The following is a 24,815-nucleotide window of genomic DNA, read 5'->3' as shown; positions in this document are numbered from 1 at the left end:
TTGAAGAGACTGTCCTTTATCCATTGCATATTTTTTCCTGCTTTGTCGAAGATTATTTGACCATAGAGTTGAGGGTCCATATCTGGGCTATATGTCTGTTTTTGTGCCAGTACCATGCTTAGTGATCAGTGCTTTGTAATAGAGCTTGAAATCAGGCAACGTGATGCCCCCAGCTTTGTTTTTCTTTTTCAACATTTCCTTGGCAAACAGCCTCTTGTTCCACCAGTGTTGCATTATTATGAATTCTCTTACTTATCTTATTCATTCATTCATTTAATGATTTTTATTCACTGCCTACCAGGCCTCAAGTATTGTCCTGGACACTTGAGATACAACAATGAATATATCAGAGAAAAATCCTTGCCGTCATGGAATTTGCATCACCCTGCTTTTGCACTATTTCTCTTTAGTGGCACACTTTTTTAGTCCTTTTCAGTTCTTTAGATACTGAAAAATTGAATTCTTTCCTTATTTATACATCACATTTGATCTTCCCTGTTATTTATTTCTTATTCTGTGTCTTGTTTTTCTGCTTTCATGTGACTTTTATCTAGAAATACTTTAATTAATCTTCTCTTGGTGCATTGGTATCAATTTTCATTAACAAGTCTACTGCATTTGTAATCAAGACCTAGAGAGTACTCAGATTCCTAACGTGATTTTTCTCACAGAATCAAAGGTACTTTATGATAGAATAATTATTTTAATCCAATTTTCTTTATTTAGGGAAGAGCCTGTTTGTTTGTTGTCTGTTCATTCATCTACCCATCCATCCATCCATCCATTTAAATACCTCCTTATATTAAAACTTAGGGGAAGAAGAGCTAAAAGTCACTTCTTCTAACCCTAGTCATTCTTCATATTTCTTACCCTTTTTTTGGATACCTTGGCACTGTTTTTTAGGGCTTAGGTCATGGGTGAAGACCTAACCATATATTCAGTAAACAAAGTCTCTTTTCAAACTTCAAGGTCTCTCTAGTGCCTACTAGGCTCAATCTCTAGTTGTGTACTAGCATGCAATATTTTGTGCTTCTGCCACTGCCAAAGTTTAATTGCCATAATAAAAGTAAACATAACAAGTACAGAGCCAGTTCTTGCTTCACTGACCTTTTAAATAAGATAAATGTTTTCCTGAAGTTATCACTGAAGACTAGAGTACTATAATGGAGAATTTAACTCTTCAGGGAACAGAAATTTCCAATCCAATTCTTTTGTCTCTTTGGAATTAGAATACATTTGTTTTATAAATGAATATAATTGCTGTGGACTCTGGATTTTTTTTTTAAAGATTTTATTTATCTATTTGAGAGAGAGAGAACGAGAGATAGAGAGCATGAGAGGGAAGAGGGTCAGAGGGAGAAGCAGACTCCCTGCTGAGCAGGGAGCCCGATGTGGGACTCGATCCCGGGACTCCAGGATCATGACCTGAGCCGAAGGCAGTCGCTTAACCAACTGAGCCACCCAGGTGCCCCAGGACTCTGGATGTTTAAACCCTAGTAGTGCTGATTTTCTCTCTGGCAGTAATGACTTCACTTTAGCCTGGCAGCTTGTCAGTTTATTGGCTACTCCTGTTTAGCTTCCCTAGGTCTGGCTACAGAAGTTACTTTCAGATGATATTCTATTCAAGGAGCAACTGGCTGAAGGCAAAATAGAAAGGAATAATAGAGGAAAGTAATTAGAGAAATGGAGGGGAAAGGCAGGTATGAGCTACTACAAGATCATCATCTGGTATCCATTTAATCATGCAGCCACAAAGAAGCCAGTAAAAGAATCAGGACTTATTTACACATCACCTTCTTCATGTTAATGGCTTTGGGACACCAGTCAATCTGCTGATTACCTTGAGAAAGTACAGAAGACAGAGTCCAATCAGGCTTATAGGATTTCAGGATACTTTATTCACCTTGTAATATACCTCAATATCTTAGGAATAAGGATTGTGATATCTCAAGTCTGGCATAAAGGGTATATTTTCATAAAGGTATGTGTATATTGTAAAATCTTGTCAAATGCCATTTCTATTTTAGCCTCTCTCCTCTCTCCCAACACCCCTAACAATAGCAACGCATGACCCATAAGGACTGTGTTTCCGAATGTGGCTGTCATTCTGATTTGACAGTGTTTGTCTTCAGGGATTGTATCCTGTGATCATATCTGATTCTTCTGAGGCCTTTGTACTTTTTGGCACATAATACGCAAATTTTAATGGAGGGAAACTTCTCCAGGTGGTTGTGTCTTAAGGTACACATTTGTAGGATTTGGGAGATGGCACTTATGTATCAAAGTATATTCTTTTTTCTAAAATGACAGAGGGACCTAGATATCTGTGGGAAAGTTTTCCAGAATTAAAAGCTTTGTATTATTCAGGTACCTGTTATTATTAGAGAGCATAATTCATAAATCAGACATGTATGGTGGGTTTAGGAAGCCTTTAAAGGAAGAAAAAGGCAGGTAGAATAAACCAGCACATGTTTATAATTCCTGATCTGCAGACATTAGATTTATTCCCATTTAGCTGAATTTCCAGAGTATCTCACCCAAATTCCGTGAAAGAGTTTTATCCTCTGTAGATTTTCTACCCTTCCAAAAAACAGTCTTTTACTCATAAACCCTTAATTATGTAGGCTAACTTTGTTTTGCTATTAGTTGATTATATTAAAAGATAATCTTAGATTTACTAATATGGTTATGATTCCCCTTCCGTTCCCTTTCTTTTTTCCCTTTCCCCTCTTTCCCTTCCTGAACAATTTAGTCCCAAAGCCATTTGGGGGCCCAAACAAGGCAGGTTGTCCATATTTGCACTGGGGAGGAGGATATGCTGTGATGGCTCTGAGCAAGCTATCTGAACTCAACCATGATGAGGAGAATATTCATGTGACACCAAAGGTGTCAGAGCTCAAGGGAATGAGATGGTAGCCACCTGCAGCTGGGGATGAAGGTTTTTTCAGGGAGGTGTGGAGGTAGGCTGTGGTTTGTATGGGAATTCAGAGCCCACGTAGGGGTAACAGAGGTGTCCCTGCAGAATTGGCAGCCTGGGATTGGATGTCAGAGTCGAAGCAGGATGAAAAGGGTATCTACATAGAAAAGAGGATCCCAGTGGATAGGACAGATTGGTTACCTGAAAAGATTGATCAAATAGGTATATTAAAGATAATGGCAACTAGATTTTTCACTGTTAGAGATGGTAATTATGATATGGAAAAAGAGAAAACTAGAATGTTTGGAATTGGAATTTCATATTTCAGTGTGAACTCATGGTTTTAAATACATGGAGGTCAAGAAAAGACTGGGGAATTTTTAGACTGAAGGAGACTAAAGACATATGAAGCCCAAACGTAATAAATAATGCTGAACTAGATCCTTTTGCTTTAAAGGGCATTACTGTTTCAGTTGATAAGACTTGACCAGAGTCAGAGACTTAGATAGGAACAATGTATCAATGCCAATTCCTAATTCTGATGGTTGTGTTTTGATTATGTAGGAGAATGTTTTTGTTTTTGAGAAATACACACTAATGTATTCAAGGATTATGGGACATCAGTCAAGTAAGCAACTTACTTTCAAATGATTCAGAAAGGTTTTTTGTAAAACATCTGAAACTTTTGGGGTACCTGGGTGGCCCAGTCGTTAAGGGTCTGCTTTTGGCTCAGATCATGATCTCAGGGTCCTGGGATCGATCCCTGCATCGGGCTCCCTGCTCAGCGGGAAGCCTGCTTCTCCCTCTCCCACCCCCCCAGCTTATGTTCCCTCTCTCGCTGTGTCTCTTTCTGTCAGATAAATAAATAAAATCTTTAAAAAAAAATCTGAAACTTCTAAAGTTTATGATTGTTTCACAATTTTTTTAGAAATGCATTTAATGAAAAGTAATGGTGTGTTGTACAATATGTTGGGCACCTGAAACTAATATAACATTGTCAGTTATACTTTAATAATGTAAAAGAAGGTAATGCTGTGGAATTAAATCTCAGTTTTAGCTCATTGATTTAGAACTCTATTATTTAAATTTAAATATAATTAAATTAATATAAATATATTTATTAATATAAATTTAATTAATTATATAATTATAATTAAATTTAAATAATTCAGTTAAAATTAAATATTTAAAATTTTTAAATTATTTAAATTTAAAAATGACTTAGGTTATATTCTCTCACATTTTTTGCAGGATTATTGGCCAAGGGAAATCCATTTTGGAGATAGTGATGAATGGTTACACACTGTGAAGAAAATAAAAGAAGATAGTTCATTTACTTCAATTTATACACATCTGTGGGGAACTGTCCCTCGAATACATGATGCAGTCATGGCCATGGAGTCAAGATTAGGGGAATGTTCAGTTCTTTTGAAAAGCCATGCCTCTAAAATATTTGAGTGGAGGAGCATAATTTTTGATACAAGTAAACCTTATTTTTGATGAGTAAAGTAATGGTCAACTTTGTGTGTCTGTGTGCATTCTCATAAAGAATGAAATCCTAATGTATAAAATATCTACGAACATAAACATTATTTTATTTTATTTTTAAAACTTCTTCATTTCCACAGAGTTCAGTCAAGATTTTTAGTTGAACATGAACATGTGGATTTAATGAAAGTGTTGTTAGAACAAAGCCTAAAATAGTTGTGAACTTTGTTAAGCTGCAGCGGAGGTGGCTGAGTATCAGGGAAACAGGGTTGGATCAATTATATGTTGGTGCTTGAGACAAGCAAGTCAGCAAGGGTCAGAACATAAGAACAGAAACACATAAAATCCACAGTAAGTTGAGCTACATGAACTAGGTTAGCTTGTAGGAAGTGTTTAGAATTCAGTGGTGAAAAACTGCAGATAGGAAAAAGCATATCTGCCAGTAATGATCTTTTTTACTTCTTTTCAGTATTTATATTAACATTTTTTATCTAGTTGTATTTGTTAATACTTCAGAATAGTTTTACATACTAATGGTGATTCTTGTATCATTCTTTATGTAATTGGCAAACTTATTATAATACAAGTCTTAAAAATGATAATATTAGTTGTACTTATAAAGTATTTTCTATGTATTAAATGCATTTAATTAGTTATATTACTTAAATATTTAATATCCTTTTTTGACCTTGGTTTTTCAAATTCTGAGAATTTGTTTATTATACTACTAATAAATTCACTACTGTTTTATTTTAAATTTTTGTATTGAATTTTTAATCACTTTTTAAATTTAAAAAATATTTTTGAAATCATATAAGCTATATATATTAGAGAGAGAGAGAGATGGAGGGAGACATAGAGAGAGTGAGCAAACACAGGTCTGCACTTTCAAAAAAATAATTTTATACTCATTGTCCTCAATATGTAAATATCTGAGTTTGGACTCCAGTCTGGGTTATCTGACTTCAAAGTTGTCCCCCATAAACTTTCACTAGGCTTTGCTCCAAAGTACTGTACTTCGCTGAATTTAAGGTGATCATGAAACAACCAGACATAAGTAGCTGAGCTATTTGAAAAACATGGGCTTGTTCAGTAGGAAGGTATTGAGGTAAAACTTTAGATTTATGAGTAAGTACCAAAGATATATTAGTTGGAACATGAGATTTATAAAAAGAGGAAACAGAAGATGCAATATTTATTCCTTCAACTAAGGGTATGCGTGTTCTAGCATTATGCTTATCAAAATAGTTGATCTCATTGAATAGTTTTATATATAATTTCTTTAAAGCATTTAAATTTTTTTCACTTTAAAAGATATATATCTGTGTACATATATGTCTCATTCTTTTAAAGGTTCTAAAGGAAATTTGGAAAGATACAAGGCATTTCTAAGGAAGTACCATAGGGAAAAGAAGATAATGGTATGGTATTTGTTTTCATCTTCCTTGAAAAATTATATTTTCACAGAAAATTATTATTTCACAGATAAGCACTGATAGAATTTTTTTAATTTTCTTTTTAGTCTTTTATTGTCTATTTGTATATCTATGTGTTTTTAAAATAGCTAGACTCACATTCTTCTTTACACACTCAATATTAGAATGTTGGCATTTTCACATTACTATAAATTACTTGAAGACCTAATGTATACATTCCAACCTCCAGTTATTTAATAATTTATAATAACCTGTACTTAGTAGTGTAGGTTCTATATCGGTCCTCTTCCTTTAGAAAAAATCAACAATTCTTTTTAACAATAATCTTTTTGATTATTTAGAATTGCTTTGTCAATTTTTAAAAAAAACTCTGATTTTTTTAATTAGAATTATAAAAGACTTTGACTTACTTTTAGAAACTTAATCCTTTTCAAAAATACATTCTAAAATTATATAATGTTAAAGCTATAAAGACTTTAAGTGCCACCAGTAGTCTATCCACCTCACTAAATGTTCTTTTTCAAATTTCAAAATTACTTTATTTTTTCCTGATTATGACTAAAGTAGTCATTTTAGAAAATTAGAAGAAATAGATAAGCAGTAGAAAGGATAAGCACTCTAATTCTATCATTTATAGATAAATCGCATGTACGCCACTATCTAGTTTTTGCTTTCATTCTTTTATTTTATTTTAAAAAATAATTTAGAAAATTCAGAGTAAATTATGTATTTGTAATTCATTAAATGTATTATGAAATTTTCATTAATATATATTCTCCACCATCTTAAAAGTAAATTAATGTAATAACCCTTTAGTTAGACATTTAGGTAGTTTTCATTATTCACTATTATTTACAAAGCTGTTGTGAACATATTTGGAACTAAAGATTGTGCTTGTCCATGATTATTTTCTTAACATAAATTTCCAGAAGTGGAACCACATAGGAAAAGAAATGTGAAAATCTAAGTGTTTTGATACGTATTGCCAAATTGTTCTCTAGAAAGGCAGTACCAATTTATAACAATATAACAACAATTTGTGATTGATCTCTTATCCATTTCCTTGTCAACATTTAATACTCTATTTTTTGTGGTTTGCACGGTTGATAAGCATAAATGTTATCAGTTGCATATGTTTTACTAATAAGGAAATTGATACTTTAGGTTTTTCTTAGTCTTTGTGTTTCTTTTACTGTGAATTGCCTATTTATGAAATTTGGCCTTTTTTTTTTGGCTGTTCTTTTTTTTATTTCAAAGAGCTGTTTATGCTTTAAAAATATTAACCCTTTCAGTAATATGTATTTCTTTGTTGCCTTTTAAAAGGGTTTTTTTTGTTATGTAGAATTTTACATTTTTATGGATCTATAATTTTCTTTTGAAGTTTTCTGCCTTTAGTGCCATATTTAAGAAGACTTTCTTTGTATATATGTGTGTGTGTATGTGTGTGTATATGTGTGTATGTATGTGTGTATGTGTGTGTATGTATGTGTGCATATGCGTGTGTGTGCGTGTGTGTGTGTGTATAGGTGTGTGTGTGTATATATATGTATATATACATTTGTTCTTTGGATGTTTGGCAAAAGTCAACCATGCACTTCAGTTGATTTGATTATTATTTATATTTTCCACAGGGGAAGAGGTAGGTTGGTAACAAAGCTGTGTGGAAGTTGACAGATTTCATAAATATCAACTTGGGTAGATTGTCAAAACGTAATATTGAGTGAAAAAAAGTGAATTACTAAATAATATGTACAGTTGATACCATTTCTTTAAATTTTATTTGTTTATTTTTTAAAATTTTATTTATTTATTTGACAGGCAGCGAGAGAGGGAACACAAGCAGGGGGTGTGGGAGAGGTAGAAGCAGACTTCCCATGGAGCAGGGAGCCCAATGCAAGGCTCAATCCCAGGACCCTGGGATCATGACCTGAGCCGAAGGCAGACGCTTAACGACTGAGCCACCCAGGCACCCCCCCCATTTCTTTAAATTTTTAATAGCACACAAGAAATGTTTATATTCTTTAAATATATGTACACATATATGTCAAAGTATGTTAATGGAATGGAAGGGATGCAAACCAAACAAATAATAGTGACTCTTTCAAGGAAGGGGAACACATGAATAGAACTATAGAGATTATGGTAAAAAAAGGGAATCTGAACTTTATACTTTATTATATAAATTTCACATTTTATTTTATAACATAGTCATAAGCAAATACTAAAATGTCAACAGTAATCCATTCTAGGTTGTGGGAACATGAAAACACTGGTAATTTTTTTTTAATTTTCAAGCGAATTTCAAAAATTCTGACTTTTGAATTTTATCAGATAACTTTCAAGGATCTATTGCAATGACCTATAGATGAATTATACTAACAAAAGTTTTAATTATTTATATTGCTAAATGTGTTTTATTGATTTTTTTATTTGAACTTTAACACATATTATTTATATTTTTGTGGTATCTTTTCCAGGTTGTATGATCAAGAACTAGTTTTGTGTTACTATTACTGTGCTCTTTGAAAACTTCCAGTGTTTCCTTGCTTCCTGCAGAATAAAGCCAGGACTTTGAGATTAATATTAACATCTTTCTAAATCTGACCCCGTCCTCATTGATTGATGATATCTGTAGCTCTCAAGCATACAGCCTTCTTTCTTATCACAATTAATTTCATTTTCCCTAAATAATCTTTCTTTTTTTATTCCTTTGCATACTTTTTTTAAATGACAATAATGTCATTCTCTTTCTGTTAGCAATCTGTTATCATTCTTTCAAATTTGTTTCCTATGTCAATTCCTCTATAACGTGTGTTTTGTATACTGTGTGTGTGTATGTGTATGATTTGCCTGTGAGCTTAGTTATTTCTGGGAGAAGTGGGGATGTGGAAATTAATAAATTTATCAACATGTCTGGATGATCAAAAACTAATGTATACAGAAGGTTACTTATTCTCTGTGCAAAGTAGTATGGTGGTCATAGAGATGCACCACCCAGATTCCCCGTCAAGGAAGAATCTGTTGACCTAGCTGCTAAGAGTGCTGTTAGTGGGGCACCCTTCAGCTGTCAGCCCCTTTGGGGTTGCTTCACCTACAGAGAACTTCTTCTTCCAAAGACATACCCTTCCAGGAACCACCTACATCCAGTGACTGATCAAGTTGGTGGCAGAAAGGCCTGGCTCTTTCAACCCAATGCAGGACAACTATGATAGGCCCTTTCAGCTCTAGAGCCCACTGAGGCTGTTAGACTTGTATCATAGCTGATTTCTCCAACTTCCCAATTATGCCTCTCCCCTTGCCTTCTGTAGATGTTGATCCCAAAGGCACTCCCAGCAGACATTCTGAATACTAAACTCCACCTCAGAGTCTATTTCTCAGTGAACCAAAAGTGCAATAAGTAGTTTTATATTTCTATTATAGCCCTTATCTCTCTGTTTTGTTTGTATATGTATCTGATTCCCCTGTTGAACTATGACTAGCCTGAGGGCAAGGACCATCTTTGTATTCCTACCATCTAGCACAGTGACAGCATTCTAGGCTTCAATAGGAGATACACACACACACACACACACACACACACACACACACACACAGTTAACTGAACAAATTTACAAAATATAAAAATTTTAGAATTTTAAACATTTTATTTAAATGTTTTCTAGCTTTCAGATGAAATGGAGACAAAGAAGACTGTAGAGGTATTTAAAATTTCTGTTATATAAGACTATGTATCAGAAGTATTATATAGAAATAAAGAATGTTTACAATAATATAGATGTAGCTATAAATATAGATGGGGCTCTGAGAGAGAGGTGGGAACAGGCATAGAAGCTTTCTCCTTCTGCCTAGTCTTTCTTTATGGGTAGTCTGGCTAAAATTCTTGATAATTTGAGTTGTCAAAGTTGGTTCTGAAATATGATTTTGTCTTGCTTTTGGATTTGGCATATGAATATGCCAGGGCTCTTAATTTGAGAGAATCAGAAAATAGGAAGATTTTTTTAAAGTAGGATAAATAGTTTTCACTTATTTTAATAAATGGAAGTAAAATAATTATGTTAATGAGTTATGGTTAAATATTTATGTCTTCTGTAGTCCTGTGAGACGACTTTACTGGAAAGGGTAAAGTAATGACTGTTGTGTGATATTTCCCTCTTTCTAGGGTTGCAGCTTCTCAGGATTCAAAACAAATGAGCTTACTCAACTACCCAGACATTTGGATGCTGAACGAATTTATCTTTTTATTTTAAAAGCCCGTAACTTTGATGTACGTAAACATTTTTATTGTATGATACATTTTGAGAATATGATTTCATAAATCAGAATTTTATTTAAAGCTATGACAAATTAGGTGATAAGCATGATTGAATTTTGAGGGCCTTAAGTCTGGCAGGGAAAGACCAGTGATGTTTAATGCTTTGATCACCAGAAAAGAATGTATTAGATTCTGTGTTACTGCCTCAGGGGTCTGAGGTTGCTACTGTGCATTGTCTTGGCATATGACTGTAACGAGTGTTTCCCCCTCCCTCTGCCTGCTTTATCAGCTCAAGAGATTTTAGTCTGCTTATTTTGACCCCAGAATAATTTATGAGAGCCCTTCTCTACAACACCACCTTTTTCCAAGTGTCTGGGGAATTTTTGAGTAGTATCCCTATAAGATAGCAAATTGAAAAACTGCAGGCATAGGACAGTAACTAGATCATTGCCCATTGTTTTGCCAAGGGTAGGATGAGATTTGGGTGGTACCTGATATTGATTTCCCCCTTAAATATTAGGTGGTCACCCACCAGGGTTTCTGTTTCTTGCAGGCTTCAACAGTGTTCCTTATACCCCAGGCAGATTCCTTCCAGATAGTTCTCTGGGATGGACTTGGCCTTGGAATTACCTAAACCCCTCCTAGAAGGGGGCCAAGTCCATCCCTCACCTCCCCATCCCTCACCTCTCCATCCTTCCCCATTCCTCACCTCCAGCCTTCCTGTGCCTCTTCATTTCTCAACACAAAATCCTTGTTGTTTTCTCTCCTACTATAGTTCATCAGAACGAGCATAATCCACCATTAAAGCCCTTTTTTTCACTCTCTTCAAGATGCAATGTTCCAAGTAGTAGAGTGTGATTGACTGTTTACCCCTCAGTTAGGCAAGTACAGAGCACCTCAATTGGCAATTATAACTAGAATGATTCAGTAATGATACTCTCTCTTATTTTCCAAACTGATACAAATGTTTTTCAATTCTCTTTTATATTTTGTGGGATTTTGGTGAGAGTAAAGGCTTAGTCTGCCCCCTTTATGTGATCACCTGATCCCATTTTTGTAGAGAAAAACTATAGATGCTAATTGTAGTTATGCCTGGATTATGAGCCTATTTATTTGTTTCTCTGACTATATTTTCACAATTTCCTTGGGAAAAAGGTTTTATTGTTATAAAAAGAAATTGATAAATTATTGTTGTTAAAATAAGTTTATAAATGTTCTGGGTAATCTATAATATTCTAACATTCCATGTTCTAAGATGGTACTGTATTTTAAATATGGATGCATGTACATCTAACACAAATCATAAGGCAGTCACATAAATAAGGCATAGATGTACACTGTGAGGAATTATTAATATGGTTAATTTAGAGGATACTGGCATTATTGAAAGAAATAGGGAAGTGAGTGGAAGTAGATATGGGTAGGGGGTGGGTGGAGTATGACAAGCATCTGGGTATATCTGGGCATAGATACCAGTGTTTATTTGTTAATACCCCTACCTGATTTCAAAAAAAGAATTTAAATTGGCTTACTATAGCATGTACAATGCAATGGCATTGAAATAAGTAGGTAATGAAATTAGAGTGAAGAGAATATAAGTGTAGGAAAATAAAAATATCAGGAAAGGTTATTTCATAGAAATGTTTATAGTAACAGACCAAGAGATTGAACTTATGGATCTGAAACTTGGAAAGAGAAGGTTATAGGTTTACTGTTACATGAATGAAGGTATGGGAATCCATAGAATTGATGAATTCACCTAAACCCATCAAAACATATTCCTGTGCATACAGTCATTATCCTCTGTATCACCCAGAACAGAACTGTGGCTACAGGTGATGCTCAGTAAAAATTTTATTGAATTAAAATGAGCGAAAAATGACCTATATTACAAAAAAGAGGAGCAAGCTAAGCCACAGGCATACTGATATACAGGAATAGAAATTCAAGAGAAAATTAGAAGTAATTTTATCCAACCTAGACTCAATGTTAGAACCAAGTTAGATAATCTAAGTTTTAAGGTATGTTTACATTTACTTGACTCAAAAAAGTATCACAAAGTCGGGAGGGGAGAGGAAAGAACCATTTAACTTTTTAAACTGGATTTTGGGCTTTTTAGCCAATTTTAATTTTTTGGTTGTTTTGACTAAATATTGATATACTTTAAAGAATTTGAAATTTTACTGAAAAAGGAAGTTAGTGATACTAAACACAACCAAACTTAGAAATAATTATGGAGTTAGTGTATAATGAAAAGCATCTTTGCTTATTTGCAAATAATTTAAGCCATTATTTTCCCCCATATTTCAATTTTCTACTTTTTTTTATGTATTTCACAAATGTTCTTTGTAATGAAAAAATACTAAATCTAAGCTGTTAAGTACTAAGTACTAAATTGAAGCTGTTACCAATGTACTCCATATTATAATTAGTGGCCTGTGGAAGAGAAGTGCCCCCACAGAATATGTAAGTAATCTTTTTGGTATAAAAGTCTGCATGATGTCCTTTTTGTTGACATGTGTTGAGGAACACGAATTCATACCTATGGATTTCATTAAAGTAAGTCTTGAACTCTATTGAATCTGGTATTTAAAAACTTTTAGTAAATAAATAAGATAAAAATGATCTACTGAATGTGGCTATTCAAACCAAGATTTACCTTATGTGACAATTTTTTAATCACTTTCTTTAAGAGTACACTCTGTTTAGATGGAGTCTAGACTTATGGTGGGGTTTGTTGGGATAGAATTCAAAGATATGTCTTTAGAAATTATAGCATGTACCTTGGAGATTGCTGTTCTTTGTCTAGCCTACACTGTCATTTCAATAGTTACTAGGCACATGTAATTGTTGAGTATATGAAATGTGGTTAGTGTGACTGATGAATTTTATTTCTTTTAATTTATATATAAATTTTAAAACTAATAGTTGATTCAGTTATTGAAAACTTTCAATTATAGTTGGAGCAAAATCACAACTGTATTTATGAAGTCTGAATACTGATCTAATATTTATGATGAAAATTTATTGTTCAAATTGAGATGTGCTGTAAGTATAAAATATATACAATATTTGAAAGACCTATTCCCACAAAAGAATGCAAAATATTTCATTAAGAGTTTAATGCCCATATGTTGAAATGATAACATTTTAAATATATTTGATTTAATAAATTTTATCCTTAAAATCAATTTCACTTTTTATAAAGTGGCTACTAGAAAATTTAATATTATATATATATGGCACAATTAAATTTCTTTTGAAAAATGCTAGTCTATAACCACTGAATACTTTTTATAAAGTCTATTTGCATTAACATGTTTTATAATGGACTTTAATTTGACCTCCATGCATCTTTTGTTCCATAGGAAAAGGTTTTCAAAATCTGGAAGACCCATTTTCTCTCAGAAGCCTCTATTGCTCTTTTACATGATTCCTTTTGGTGGTGGTTTCTGCATAAATTTAAGGTATGTTATTTTTTAAACTTCTTTTTTTAAGTTGATTTGTGGCACAGTTAATTTTTTAGTAGAGGTGGCACTAGTACAAAAAATATTTTTCTAGATCCTTTCACAGAACTTGGACTTTTAGTATTCCATATATGTTAGAAATCCTGTTTAAAATCTAGAGTTCTTTCAGAGGAGTTAAAACTTCAATATATTTCAAAGATCCTGAGTCTTCATTAATCAGAAAAAGATCAGTGAAATCAAGCAGTGTAATGAATAATAAAGTTGTAGCTTAACTTAGTACTATGATGTGCTGACAAACAGCTAAACAGAAAACCCACTGCAAATCAGTGACATTGAATGAAGTTTCATTTGGAAAATAGTCTACAGAGCAGATGGAGAAAGGGTCTTTACTTGATTCGGAAAGGTAAAAAACTCTGATTAGGATTAACAAAAAAAAGACATCTGGTTATTTGGGAAATGTATCCGGAAAACAATAAGAGAATGGAAATAAGCAGCACATGAGTCTTATGGTAGAGAATATGTGAGCCCGGAAAAAGTGGTGAATACCACACTTATTGTGGTATTGTGTGGCTTCTGGATCTGGAGAGTGGAAGATAAGAGCAGCCCCAGGGATCACAGTCTAAGCCTTAAGAAGGTGTGCCACCCCATCAAGGAAGCCTGAAAATAGACTCCACTCTCCACCTTTCCCCAGCTCAAATTGCTCACACAAATCTGCTTATGGATTGTCACAGGAATTTTACACCATGAAGAAATTGGTACAAACCATTCATTTGGTGCTTTATGTTAGAATAAACTATAGGTTAGACTAACTCTAGGTTAAGAGTATCTGTCCTATATTTCTGATACTGTTAGGAGCTCTGGATGAAGCATAGGAAATGGTATATATCAGTAATACAAAGATAATTGCTGAGGGAAATTTGTGAAATCAAGAGTTTCATTACCTGAAATTTCTTTCTGTAGATCTGGATCCTGAATTTATGTTTTTCCATGAAAACAGAGAAACATTACATTCCCACTTAAATCTGTTGAGATTATATATAACAAGTTTTTGAAGGAAACATAATTTAGCAGTGTTCTATTTATTTTTTTGGTCAGGCAATAATAGTATTTTATTGCTTTGAACAAACACAGACTTAACACAAAAATATTAATGACTCACTATATTTATAACTTTATTTTTGGAATAACAAGGAATTAGAATTTTTTATCATTTCCTTTTTTTTTTTTTTTAAGTAGTCTCCATGCCCAGCAGGGAGCCCAGTCTGGGGCTTGAACTCACAACCTTGAGATCAAGACCTGAGCTGAGATTAAAAGTTGGATGCCTAACCAACTGAGCCACCCAGGTGCCCCTAGAATTTTTTATCTTTAATTAAACTATTCTGTAGAAACTAGCTTTCTGAAATTAAAATGTAATAATTTAGTAATAATTTTAAAACATTATAATTTAATAAGATTTCTAGTGTCATGATTTTTGACATGTTTTGAGAAGCAATATATTCAGCTGGATCAGTGTTCTGCTAGTGTTCTGGGGAACTGAAAGGGGCAATTTGGGGGTCCAGATCAAATGGAAGCAGATTTTCCATTATTTAACTAGAACTCTTCCTCTTTCCTCTGTTTAGTTCATTGCATTTTATCTATGATTTTATTTCTAAGAGGGTTTATTGTTAAATATATATATGATATATATAAATATATATGTTAAAATGGATGCAAAATACATAAGTTCTGTCTACTTTGGAAGAATAAATAGTACTGGTTTTATACCTGGAATATAGTAAAACCATGAACCACTTGTTCAATTCAGTTACCAAAAGTATAATATGAAAAAATATATAATCATATTCCAGAATATAGCATGCTTCAGTATGGTAGCTCTAAAAGTTATTTCAGTAATTGCTATATGATTAATATAAAACCAAATTTCCTTTGTTTATTGCCCATGATTTAGTGATAACTTGGTCTAGTAGAAAAAATACTGAAGTTGGATCCAGAAAACTAGAATTTAAATCTTGTTTTCCCAAGTAGTTATTTTGAGACTTTGGGCTAGTCAAAAAATCACTCTGAGCCTCACTTATCTCTAAAAAACAAAACAGGTAGAAGATAACATATACCCTGCTTTTTTCCCCTAGGAATGTTGTATTAAAAGTGACATGAATAAGAAGACACCTAGTAAACTATGAAATACTATATAATGTAATATGAGATTCAATATAATAGAGTTAAGAGATCTGGCTTTCAAAAACAAGTTTACCCAGTTAGTAAATGATGTGACCTAGAATAGCTATTTACCTCTCTAAATCTTTCATAAAATAAAAAAATCACCTACTTTACATGTTTGTTGGGTTAAATGAGAAAGTGCATGTAAAGTTGTTTGTTTATATGGAGCTACATATATAGTAAGTGTTAAGTGGATGTATCTATCATCACCATCATCATTGTTGTTATTGTTACTATTATTATTATATTTTGAGAACACAGTGTTCCAAAAATTGCTGGCCAATGTATAGACTAATGACAAAAGTTTCCCTGATGATGTTTGACTAGAAGAATTTTATTGTTGTAATAGTAATGATGTTTATGTAAAAGTAATGATATTTCAATATGCTTAATGTTTTTAAAAATTGCCCTTGAGACTTGGGCTTCCAAAAAGATTCAGAAAGCTGGAAAGCACATCATTCCCACCCATATAACAACAAAGAAAAGCAATATAACCTATAAAATTAACAACTTTTTTGAACTCATCATATAGAGTAGATTTCAAAACAAAGAATGTTGCCAGGGGAAAAAGAGAGTAATTGTATGATGATAAAGTGGTTGATTCATCAATATAACATAACAATTCTAAATATATATGCACCTAATAAAAATGCTTTGAAACACATTTAATAAAAACTTTTAAAACTTCAGGATAAATGGGAAAATTCATAAGTACACTTAGGTGTTTCAATACCTCATTCTCAATAATTGGTAGACTATACAGAAAACCAATAATGATATAGAAGACTTGAGCAATACTGTCAACTAGCTTAATTGATCTAATTTGACATTTATTAAATATTCCTCCCAACAACAACAGAACACATTAAATATTTACCAAGTACTTTCTGGGCTAGGAAAACATCCTAATAAATTTAAAACAATTCAAGTCAAACACAGTATGTTTTCAGACCAAAATGGAATTATATTATAAATGAATCAACAGAAAGCTATCCAGAAAATCCTCAAATATTTGGAAACTAAATAACATATTTCTCAGTAACTGTGGGTCAAACCAGAAATCAATAGAGAAATTGGAAAGTATTTTGAATTTAATGAAAATACACATTAAAATTTGTGGGATGTGGGGTGCCTGGGTGGCTCAGCCGGTTAAGAATCTGCCTTTGGCTCAGGTCATGATCTCTGGGTCTTGGGATCAGGCCCTGCATCAGGCTCCCTGGTCAGTGGGAGTCTGCTTCTCCCTCTGGCCCTCCCCCACTGCTCATGCATTCACTCTCTCTCTCTTTCAAATAAATAAATATCTTTTAAAAATATGAAATAAAATTTGTGGGATGTAACTCAAGCAGTATTTAGAAATTTAGAGGACTAAAATAACTATATTAGAAATAAGTAAAGTTCTCAAAAACTATGACCTCAGCTTCTATCATAAAAAACTAGAAAAAGAGGAATAAAATAAACCCAAAATGAGCAGAAGAAAGGAAATAATAAAGATCAGAGAGGCAACTAATAACAGGAAAAACTGAAAAACAAAGAAGGAATTTGAGAAAATCAATGACGCCAAAAGCCGGTCCTTCAGGAATCCTAAAAACAAGGTGATTGCAGATGAATTGGAAACCTATGTTTCACAGACAGTAAGCATAGCAGAAATAAAACCCAGATACTGCTTAACACTTGACTTAATTGAATCAAACCCCTAGAGGCTAACAGAAGAAGAAGCACACCTATTTCCAAGCATAAATACCTTAGTTTTTACTATCTTATGAAGATGTCCACGCCTCAAACAGAAATTACAAAATACATGAAAAAGGAATAGAATTGATGAGTTGTTAGGTATGAAAATGTTCGCTTAACAAGATAATGCCAGATTGTTTCCAAACTGGGTGTACAAATTAATACTCCCATCATCAATGTATAAGAGTTCCTAAATAAGCAAAGGTCAAAGAAGAAATCACAAGAGAAATTATAAAATACCATGAGACAAATGAAAACAAAAACACAACATAACAAAACTTATGAGATGTCGTAAAAGCAATGCTAAGAGAAAAATTTATAGCTGTAAACACATTTTAAAACAATATCTCAAATCAACAACCTAACTTTACACATTAAGGAACTAGAAAAAGAAGAACAAATTAAACCCTAAACTAGCAGAAAGAATGATATAATAAAGATTAGAATGGAGACAAAATAGAGAATAGAAAAACAATAGAGAAAATCAACAAAACCAAAAGTTTGTTCTTTGAGAAGATCAACAAAATTGACAAAACTTCAGTTAGATTGACTAAGAAAAAAACAAAGGACTCAAATTACTAAGATCAGAAATGAAAGTAGGAACATTACTATCACCAAAGAAATAAAAAGGATTATAAGAATACTATGAACAAAGGTATGATAACAAAATTGGGTAACCTATATGGAAATGGACAAATTCCTAGAAACATGCCATTTTCCAAAACTAAATCGTGAAGAAATAGACAATCTGAGTAGACCTATAACTAACTAGTAAGGAGATTGAATCAGTTAACAGAAACCTCCCAACAAAGGAAAGCCCTCTACCAGGTGGCTTCACTGATGAATTCTAGCAAGATAAAAGAATTAATACTAATCTTCTCAAACTCTTCCAAACAATCAAAGACAAGGGAACATTTCCTAACTTATTCTATGAGGCCAGCATTTCCCTGATACCAAAGCCAAAGATACTATAAGAGACAAAAAAATCTATACACCAATATCCTCTTTGATGAATATTGATGCAAAAATCCTCAACAAGCCACCAGCAAGCTCAATTCAGCAGCATATTAAAGGATTATATACTCTGACCAATGGGATTTATTCCCAGAATGCAAGTATGGTTTAATATATGTTAAATAGCTTGATCTAATGGATATGCTGGTAACCTGAATACTCAACAGCTGCAGGACACAATTTCTTTTCAAGCATACCGAAATATTTAGCTACTAAGTTATTTAGTAGATTTTATTTATTTATTTTTGAGAGAGAGAGTGAGCAAGCACAAAGTGGGAAGGATGAGCAGAGGGAGGGAGAGAAGCAGACTTCTTGCTGAGCAGGAAGCTCAATGTGGGGCTCAATCCTAGGACCCTGAGATTATGACTTGAGCCGAAGGCAGAAGTTTAACTGAGTCACCCAGGCGCCCCCATACCAAAATATTTATTAAAAATGACCATACCATCTTGGCGTTTAGTCTCCTGTGGAGGTATTTATGGTATGGGCACTAGGTTGACTTATATTATTTAAATATATATTCTGGAACTTTCTGTTTGAGATAATTTCTATTCTTCATACATGTTAAGTATAGATTGTATAGTTGAAGCATGCTAAATTTCTTGACTACTAAATTACATATATATATAGGATCTCATTTAATTCTAACACAACCCTGTATCTTAGAACCACTGTCTATTACAAACATTGCTAACTATTAATATTTATTATTTTTGCTATTTTGTCCTTCCATAAACTTATTACACAAGTATGGGAGCTCTTTTGGGTCTTAGGAGATCTAGATTTTGGTCTGGCTCTCAATTACTTAACTGTATAATCTTAAACCTCTTAATCTTTCTGAACATTAATGCAATCACTAAAATAGAGGGATTTAAGGTAGGTGGTAACCAACTTCCATTTTAGGTCTAAGATCCTATGCATTTATGAATCCCAGCTCATTTGGCTTGCCAATTTTGTAGAAAACTATGACTAAATTTGATAATTTTTGGTGTTTATTACCAAAATTGATTAATGCCAGTTTGTGCTTCTGTAAGTGACATCATAGATAAATTTGGACTCTTTATTTTTATTAGTTAATTCATGTATGTAGACTCTAATTCATTTTTGCATTGCTTAATAGAGCAAGAATTCAGGATGCTAGTGCTTTATTTTAAAGTTTTTATTTTAATTCCAGTTAACATAAATGTTATATTAGTTTCAGGTATACAATATAGTGATTCAGCACTTCCATATATCACCTGGTGCTCCTACAATAACTGCACTCCTTAATCTCCATCATCTATTTAACACAACACCCCCATCCCCACCCCTCTGGTAACCATCAGTGCTCTATAATTAAAAGACTATTTCTTGGTTTCTCTCTCTGTGTCTCTTATTTTTCCTTTGCTCGTTTGTTTTGTTTCTTAAATTCTACATATAAGTGAAATCATAGGGTATTTAACTTTCTCTGACTGACTCACTTCACTTAGCATTATACACTCTAGCTCCATCCATGTCATTGTAAATGGCAAGATTTCATTTTTTTATGGATGAATAGTATTGCGTTGCGATATATCACATCTTCCTTATCCACTCATTGATGGACACTTGGGCTGCTTCCCATATTTGTGCTATTGTAAATAATGCTGCCATAAACATGCGGGTGTATGTATCACTTTGAATTGTGTTTTTGTATTCTTTGGATAAATACCCAGTCGTGGGATTGTTGGATCATAAGTTGGATTAACTTTTTGAGGAACCTCCATGCTGTTTTGCAGAGTGGCTGCACCAGTTTGCATTTCCATCAACAGTGCAGGAGGGTTACCATTTCTCCACATCCTCTCCAACACCTTTTGTTTCTTGTGTTGTTGATTTTAGCCATTCTGATAGAAGTAAGGTGATAAGTCCTTATAGTTTTGATTTGCATTTCCCTGATGGTAAATGATAAGGGACATATTTTCATGTCTCTGCTGGCCATCTGGATGTCTTCTCTGGAGAAATGTCTGTTTATGTCATCTGCCCATTTTTTAATTGGATTATTTGTTTTTCGGGTGTTGAGTTTTATAATTTCTTTATATATTTTGGATACTAACCTTTTATCAGATATGTCATTTGCAAATATCTTCTCCCCTTCTGTAGGTTGCCTTTTAGTTGTGTTGATTTTTCCATTGCTGTGCAGAAGCTTTTTATTTTGATGTAATACCAATAATTTATTTTTGTTTTTGTTTCCCTTGCCTGAGGAGACCTATCTTCTTTACAGAAATGTCTGTTCATGTCTTCTGCCCATTTCTTGATTGGACTATTTGTTCTTTGGGTGTTGAGTTTGGTAAGTTCTCTATATGTTTTGGATACTAGCCCTTTTTCTGATATGTCATTTGCAAATATCTTCTCCCGTTCTGTCAGTTGTCTTTTGATTTTGTCAACTATTTCCTTTGCTGTGCAAAAGCTTTTTATCTAGATGAAAGTCCCAGTAGTTCATTTTTGCCTTTGTTTCCCTTGCCTTTGGAGATGTGTCTAGCAAGAAGTTGCTGTGGCCGAGGTCGAAGAGGTTGCTGCCTGTGTTCTCCTCTAGGATATTGATGGATTCCTGTCTCCCATTTAGGTCTTTCATTCATTTGAGTCTATTTTTTTGTATGGTGTTAGAAAATGGTCCAGTTTCATTCTTCTGCATGTGGCTGTCCAATTTTCCGAACACCATTTGTTGAAGAGACTGTCTTTTTTCATTGGACATTCTTTCCTGCTTTGTCAAAGATTAGTGGACCATAAAGTTGAGGGTCCATTTCTGTGCTCTCTATTCTGTTCCATTGATCTATGTGTCTGTTTTTGTGCCAGTACCCTACTGTCTTGATGATTACAGCTTTGTAATAGAGCTTGAAGTCTGGAATTGTGATGCCACCAGCTTTGCTTTTCTTTTTCAACATTCCTCTGGCTATTCGGGGTCTTTTCTGGTTCCATACAAATTTTAGGATTGTTTGTTCCATTTCTTTGAAAAAAGTTGATGATATTTTGATAAGGATTGCACTGAATGTGTAGATTGCTCTAGGTAGCATAGACATTTTCACAATATTTGTTCTTCCAATCCATGAGCATGGACCGTTCTTCCATCTTTGTGTCTTCCTCAATTTCTTTCATGAGTATTCTATAGTTTTCTGAGTACAGATCCTTTGCCTCTTTGGTTAGATTTATTCCTAGCTGTCTTACTGTTTTGGGTGCAAATGTAAATGGGATCAACTCCTTAATTTCTCATTCTTCTGTCTTGGTGTATAGGAATGCCACAGATTTCTGTGCATTGATTTTATATCCTGCCACTTTACTGAATTCCTGTATGAGTTCTCAGAATTTTAGGTTGAGTCTTTCAGTAGTTACTCTGAGTGTAAATGGGCTAAATGCCCCAATCAAAAGGCACAGGGTATCAGATTGGATGAAAAAGCAAGGCCCATCGATATGCTGTCTGCAAGAGACTCATTTTAGACCCAAAGACACCTCCAAATTTAATGTGAGGGGGTGGAAAACCATTTATCATGCTAATGGACATCAAAAGAAACCTGGGGTGGCACTCCTTGTATCAGACAAATTGGATTTTAAATCAAAGACTGTAGTAAGAGATGTAGAGGGACACAATATCATACTTAAAGGATGTATCCAACAAGAAGATCTAACAATTGTAAATATTTATGCTCCTAATATGGGAGCAGTCAATTACATAAGCCAATTAATAAAATCAAAGATACACATCGATAATAATACAATGATAGTAGGGGACTTTAACACCCCCCTCACTGCAATGGACAGATCATCTAAGCAGAAGATCAAGAAGGAAATAAGGGCTTTGAATGACACACTGGGCCAGATGGACTTAACAGATATATTCAGAACATTCCATCCTAAAGCAACAGAACACACATTCTTCTCTACTGCATATAGAACATTCTCCAGAATAGATCACATCCTGGGTCACAAATCAGTTCTCACCTGGTACCAGAAGATTAGGGTAATTCTCTGCATATTTTTGGACCACAATGCTTTGAAACTAGAACTCAGTCACAAGAGGAAAATCGGAAAGAACTCAAATACATGGAAGCTAAAGAACATCCTACTAAAGAATGAATTAACCAGGAAATTAAAGAATTTTAAAAATTCATGGAAACAAATGCAAATGAAAACACAACTGTTCAAAATCTTTGGGATGCAGCAAATGTGGTCCTAAAAGGGAAGTATATAGCACTACAAGCCTTTCTCAAAAAACAAGAAAGGTCTCAAATACACAACCTAACCCTACACCTAAAGGAACTGGAGAAAGAACAGCAAATAAAGCCTAAACCCAGCAGGAGAAGAGAAATAATAAAGATCAGAGCAGAAATCAATGAAATAGAAACCAAAAGAATAGTAGAACAGATCAACGAAACTAGGAGCTTGTTTTTTGAAAGAATTAACAAGATTGATAAACCCCTGGCCAGACTTATCAAAAAGAAAAGAGAAAGGACCCAAATAAATAAAATATGAATGAAAGAGGAGAGATCACAACCAACACCAAAGAAATACAAACAATTATGAGAACATATTATGAACAACTATATGCAACAAATTAGGCAATCTGGAAGAAATGGATGCATTCCTAGAGAAGTATAACCTACTAAAACTGAACCAGGAAGAAATAGAAAACCTGAACAGACCCATAACCAGTAAGGAAATTGAAGTGGTAATCAAAAATCTCCCAACAAACAAAAGCCCAGGGCCAGATGGCTTCCCAGGGGAATTCTACCACACATTTAAAGAAGAATTAATACCTATTCTTCTGAAACTGTTCCAAAAAATAGAAATGGAAGGAAATCTTCCAAACTCGTTTTATGAAGCCAGCATTACCTTGACCAAAACCAAAGACCCCATCAAAAAGGAGAATTACAGACCAATATCCCTGACGAACATGGATGCAAAAATTTTTCACCAAAATAGCCAATAGGGTCCAACAGTACATTAAAAGGATTATTCACCATGACCAAGTGGGATTTATTCCTGGGCTGCAAGTTTGGTTCAACATCTGCAAATCAATCAATGTGATATACTACATTAGTAAGAGAAAGAACAAGAGCCATATGATCCTCTCAATAGATGGGGAAAAAGCATTTGACAAAGTACAGCATCCTTTCTTGATTAAAACTCTTCACAGTGCTAGGGATAGAGGTACATACTTCAATATCATAAAAGCCATCTATGAAAAACCCACAGCGGATACCATTCTTAATGGGAAAAACAAACGAGACCTTTTCCCCCGAGGTCAGGAACACAGCGGGGATGTCCACTATTACCACTGCTATTCAAAATAGTACTAAAAATCCTAGCCTCAGCAATCAGACAACAAAAAGAAATAAAATGCATCCAAATCAGCAAAGAAGAAGTTTATTAATTTTATTGATTTTTTTTTTTTTTCTCAAAGAATCAGCTCCTGGTTTCATTGACCTGGTCTATTTTTTTTTTTTTTTTTTAGTTTCTGTATCATTTATTTCTGCTCTAATCTTTATATTTCCTTCCTTCTGCTGGTTTTAGATTTTATTTGTTGTTCTTTTTCTAGCTCCTTTAGATGTAAGGTTTTGTTGTTTATTTGAGATTTTTCTTCTTTCTTGAGATAGGACTGTATTGCTATAAACTTCCTTCTTAGAAACACTTTTGTTGCATCCCAAGGTTTTTGGACCGCTGTGTTTTCATTTTCATTTGTTTCCTTGTACTTTTTTATTTCTTATTTTATTTCCTGGTTGATCCATTCATTGTTTAGTAGCATTCTATTTAACCTCCATTTATTTGTGGTCTTTCTAGATTTTTTCCTTTGGTTGACTTCTATTCTCATAGCATTGTGATCAGAAAAGATGCATGGTATGACTTCGATCTTAAATTTGTTGAGGCTGGTTTTCTGGGCTAATACGTTATCTATTCTGGAGAATGTTCCATGTGCACTTAAAAAGAATCTGTATTCTGCTGTTTTAGGGTGGGATGTTCTGACTATATCTGTTAAACCCATCTAGTCCAGTACGTCATTCAAAGCTATTTTTTCCTTGTTGATTTTCTGTCTATATGATCTGTCCATTGATATAAGTGGGGTGTTAAAGTCTTCTACTACTATTATATTACTGATTAGTTCCTTTATGGTTGTTATTAACTATTTTATGTATCTGGATGCTCCTATGTTGGGTGCATCAATATTTACAATTGTTATATTTTCTTGTTGGATTGTCCCCTTTATTATTGTATCATGTCCTTCTTTGCCTCTTGTTACAACCTTTGTTTTAAAGTCTGTTTTGTCCTATATTTAACTATTGCTACTC

The 24,815-nt window shown here is 33.6% G+C and overlaps 1 protein-coding gene across 1 annotated transcript in view; it reads left to right on the top strand.

Annotated features, from left to right (window-relative positions):
- FAM227B (family with sequence similarity 227 member B) overlaps positions 1-24,815 on the top strand; it is a 220,773-nt gene that overhangs the window by 7,399 nt on the left and 188,559 nt on the right. Inside the window, exons 3-7 of the mRNA XM_088024783.1 lie at positions 4,169-4,400; positions 5,759-5,826; positions 9,504-9,539; positions 10,001-10,105; positions 13,462-13,560. Coding sequence (XP_087880909.1) covers positions 4,169-4,400; positions 5,759-5,826; positions 9,504-9,539; positions 10,001-10,105; positions 13,462-13,560 — 540 coding nt within the window. The remainder of the gene's footprint in view (positions 1-4,168; positions 4,401-5,758; positions 5,827-9,503; positions 9,540-10,000; positions 10,106-13,461; positions 13,561-24,815) is intronic.

The sequence above is a fragment of the Eumetopias jubatus genome, unplaced genomic scaffold, assembly GCF_037043125.1.
Source record: "Eumetopias jubatus isolate StellerSeaLion01/CBP00866 unplaced genomic scaffold, mEumJub1_p1.0 scaffold_7, whole genome shotgun sequence".
NCBI classification, from domain to species: Eukaryota; Metazoa; Chordata; class Mammalia; order Carnivora; family Otariidae; genus Eumetopias; species Eumetopias jubatus.
The sequence above is the reverse complement of the archived record's forward strand: the minus strand, read 5'-3'. Positions and strand labels throughout refer to the sequence as shown.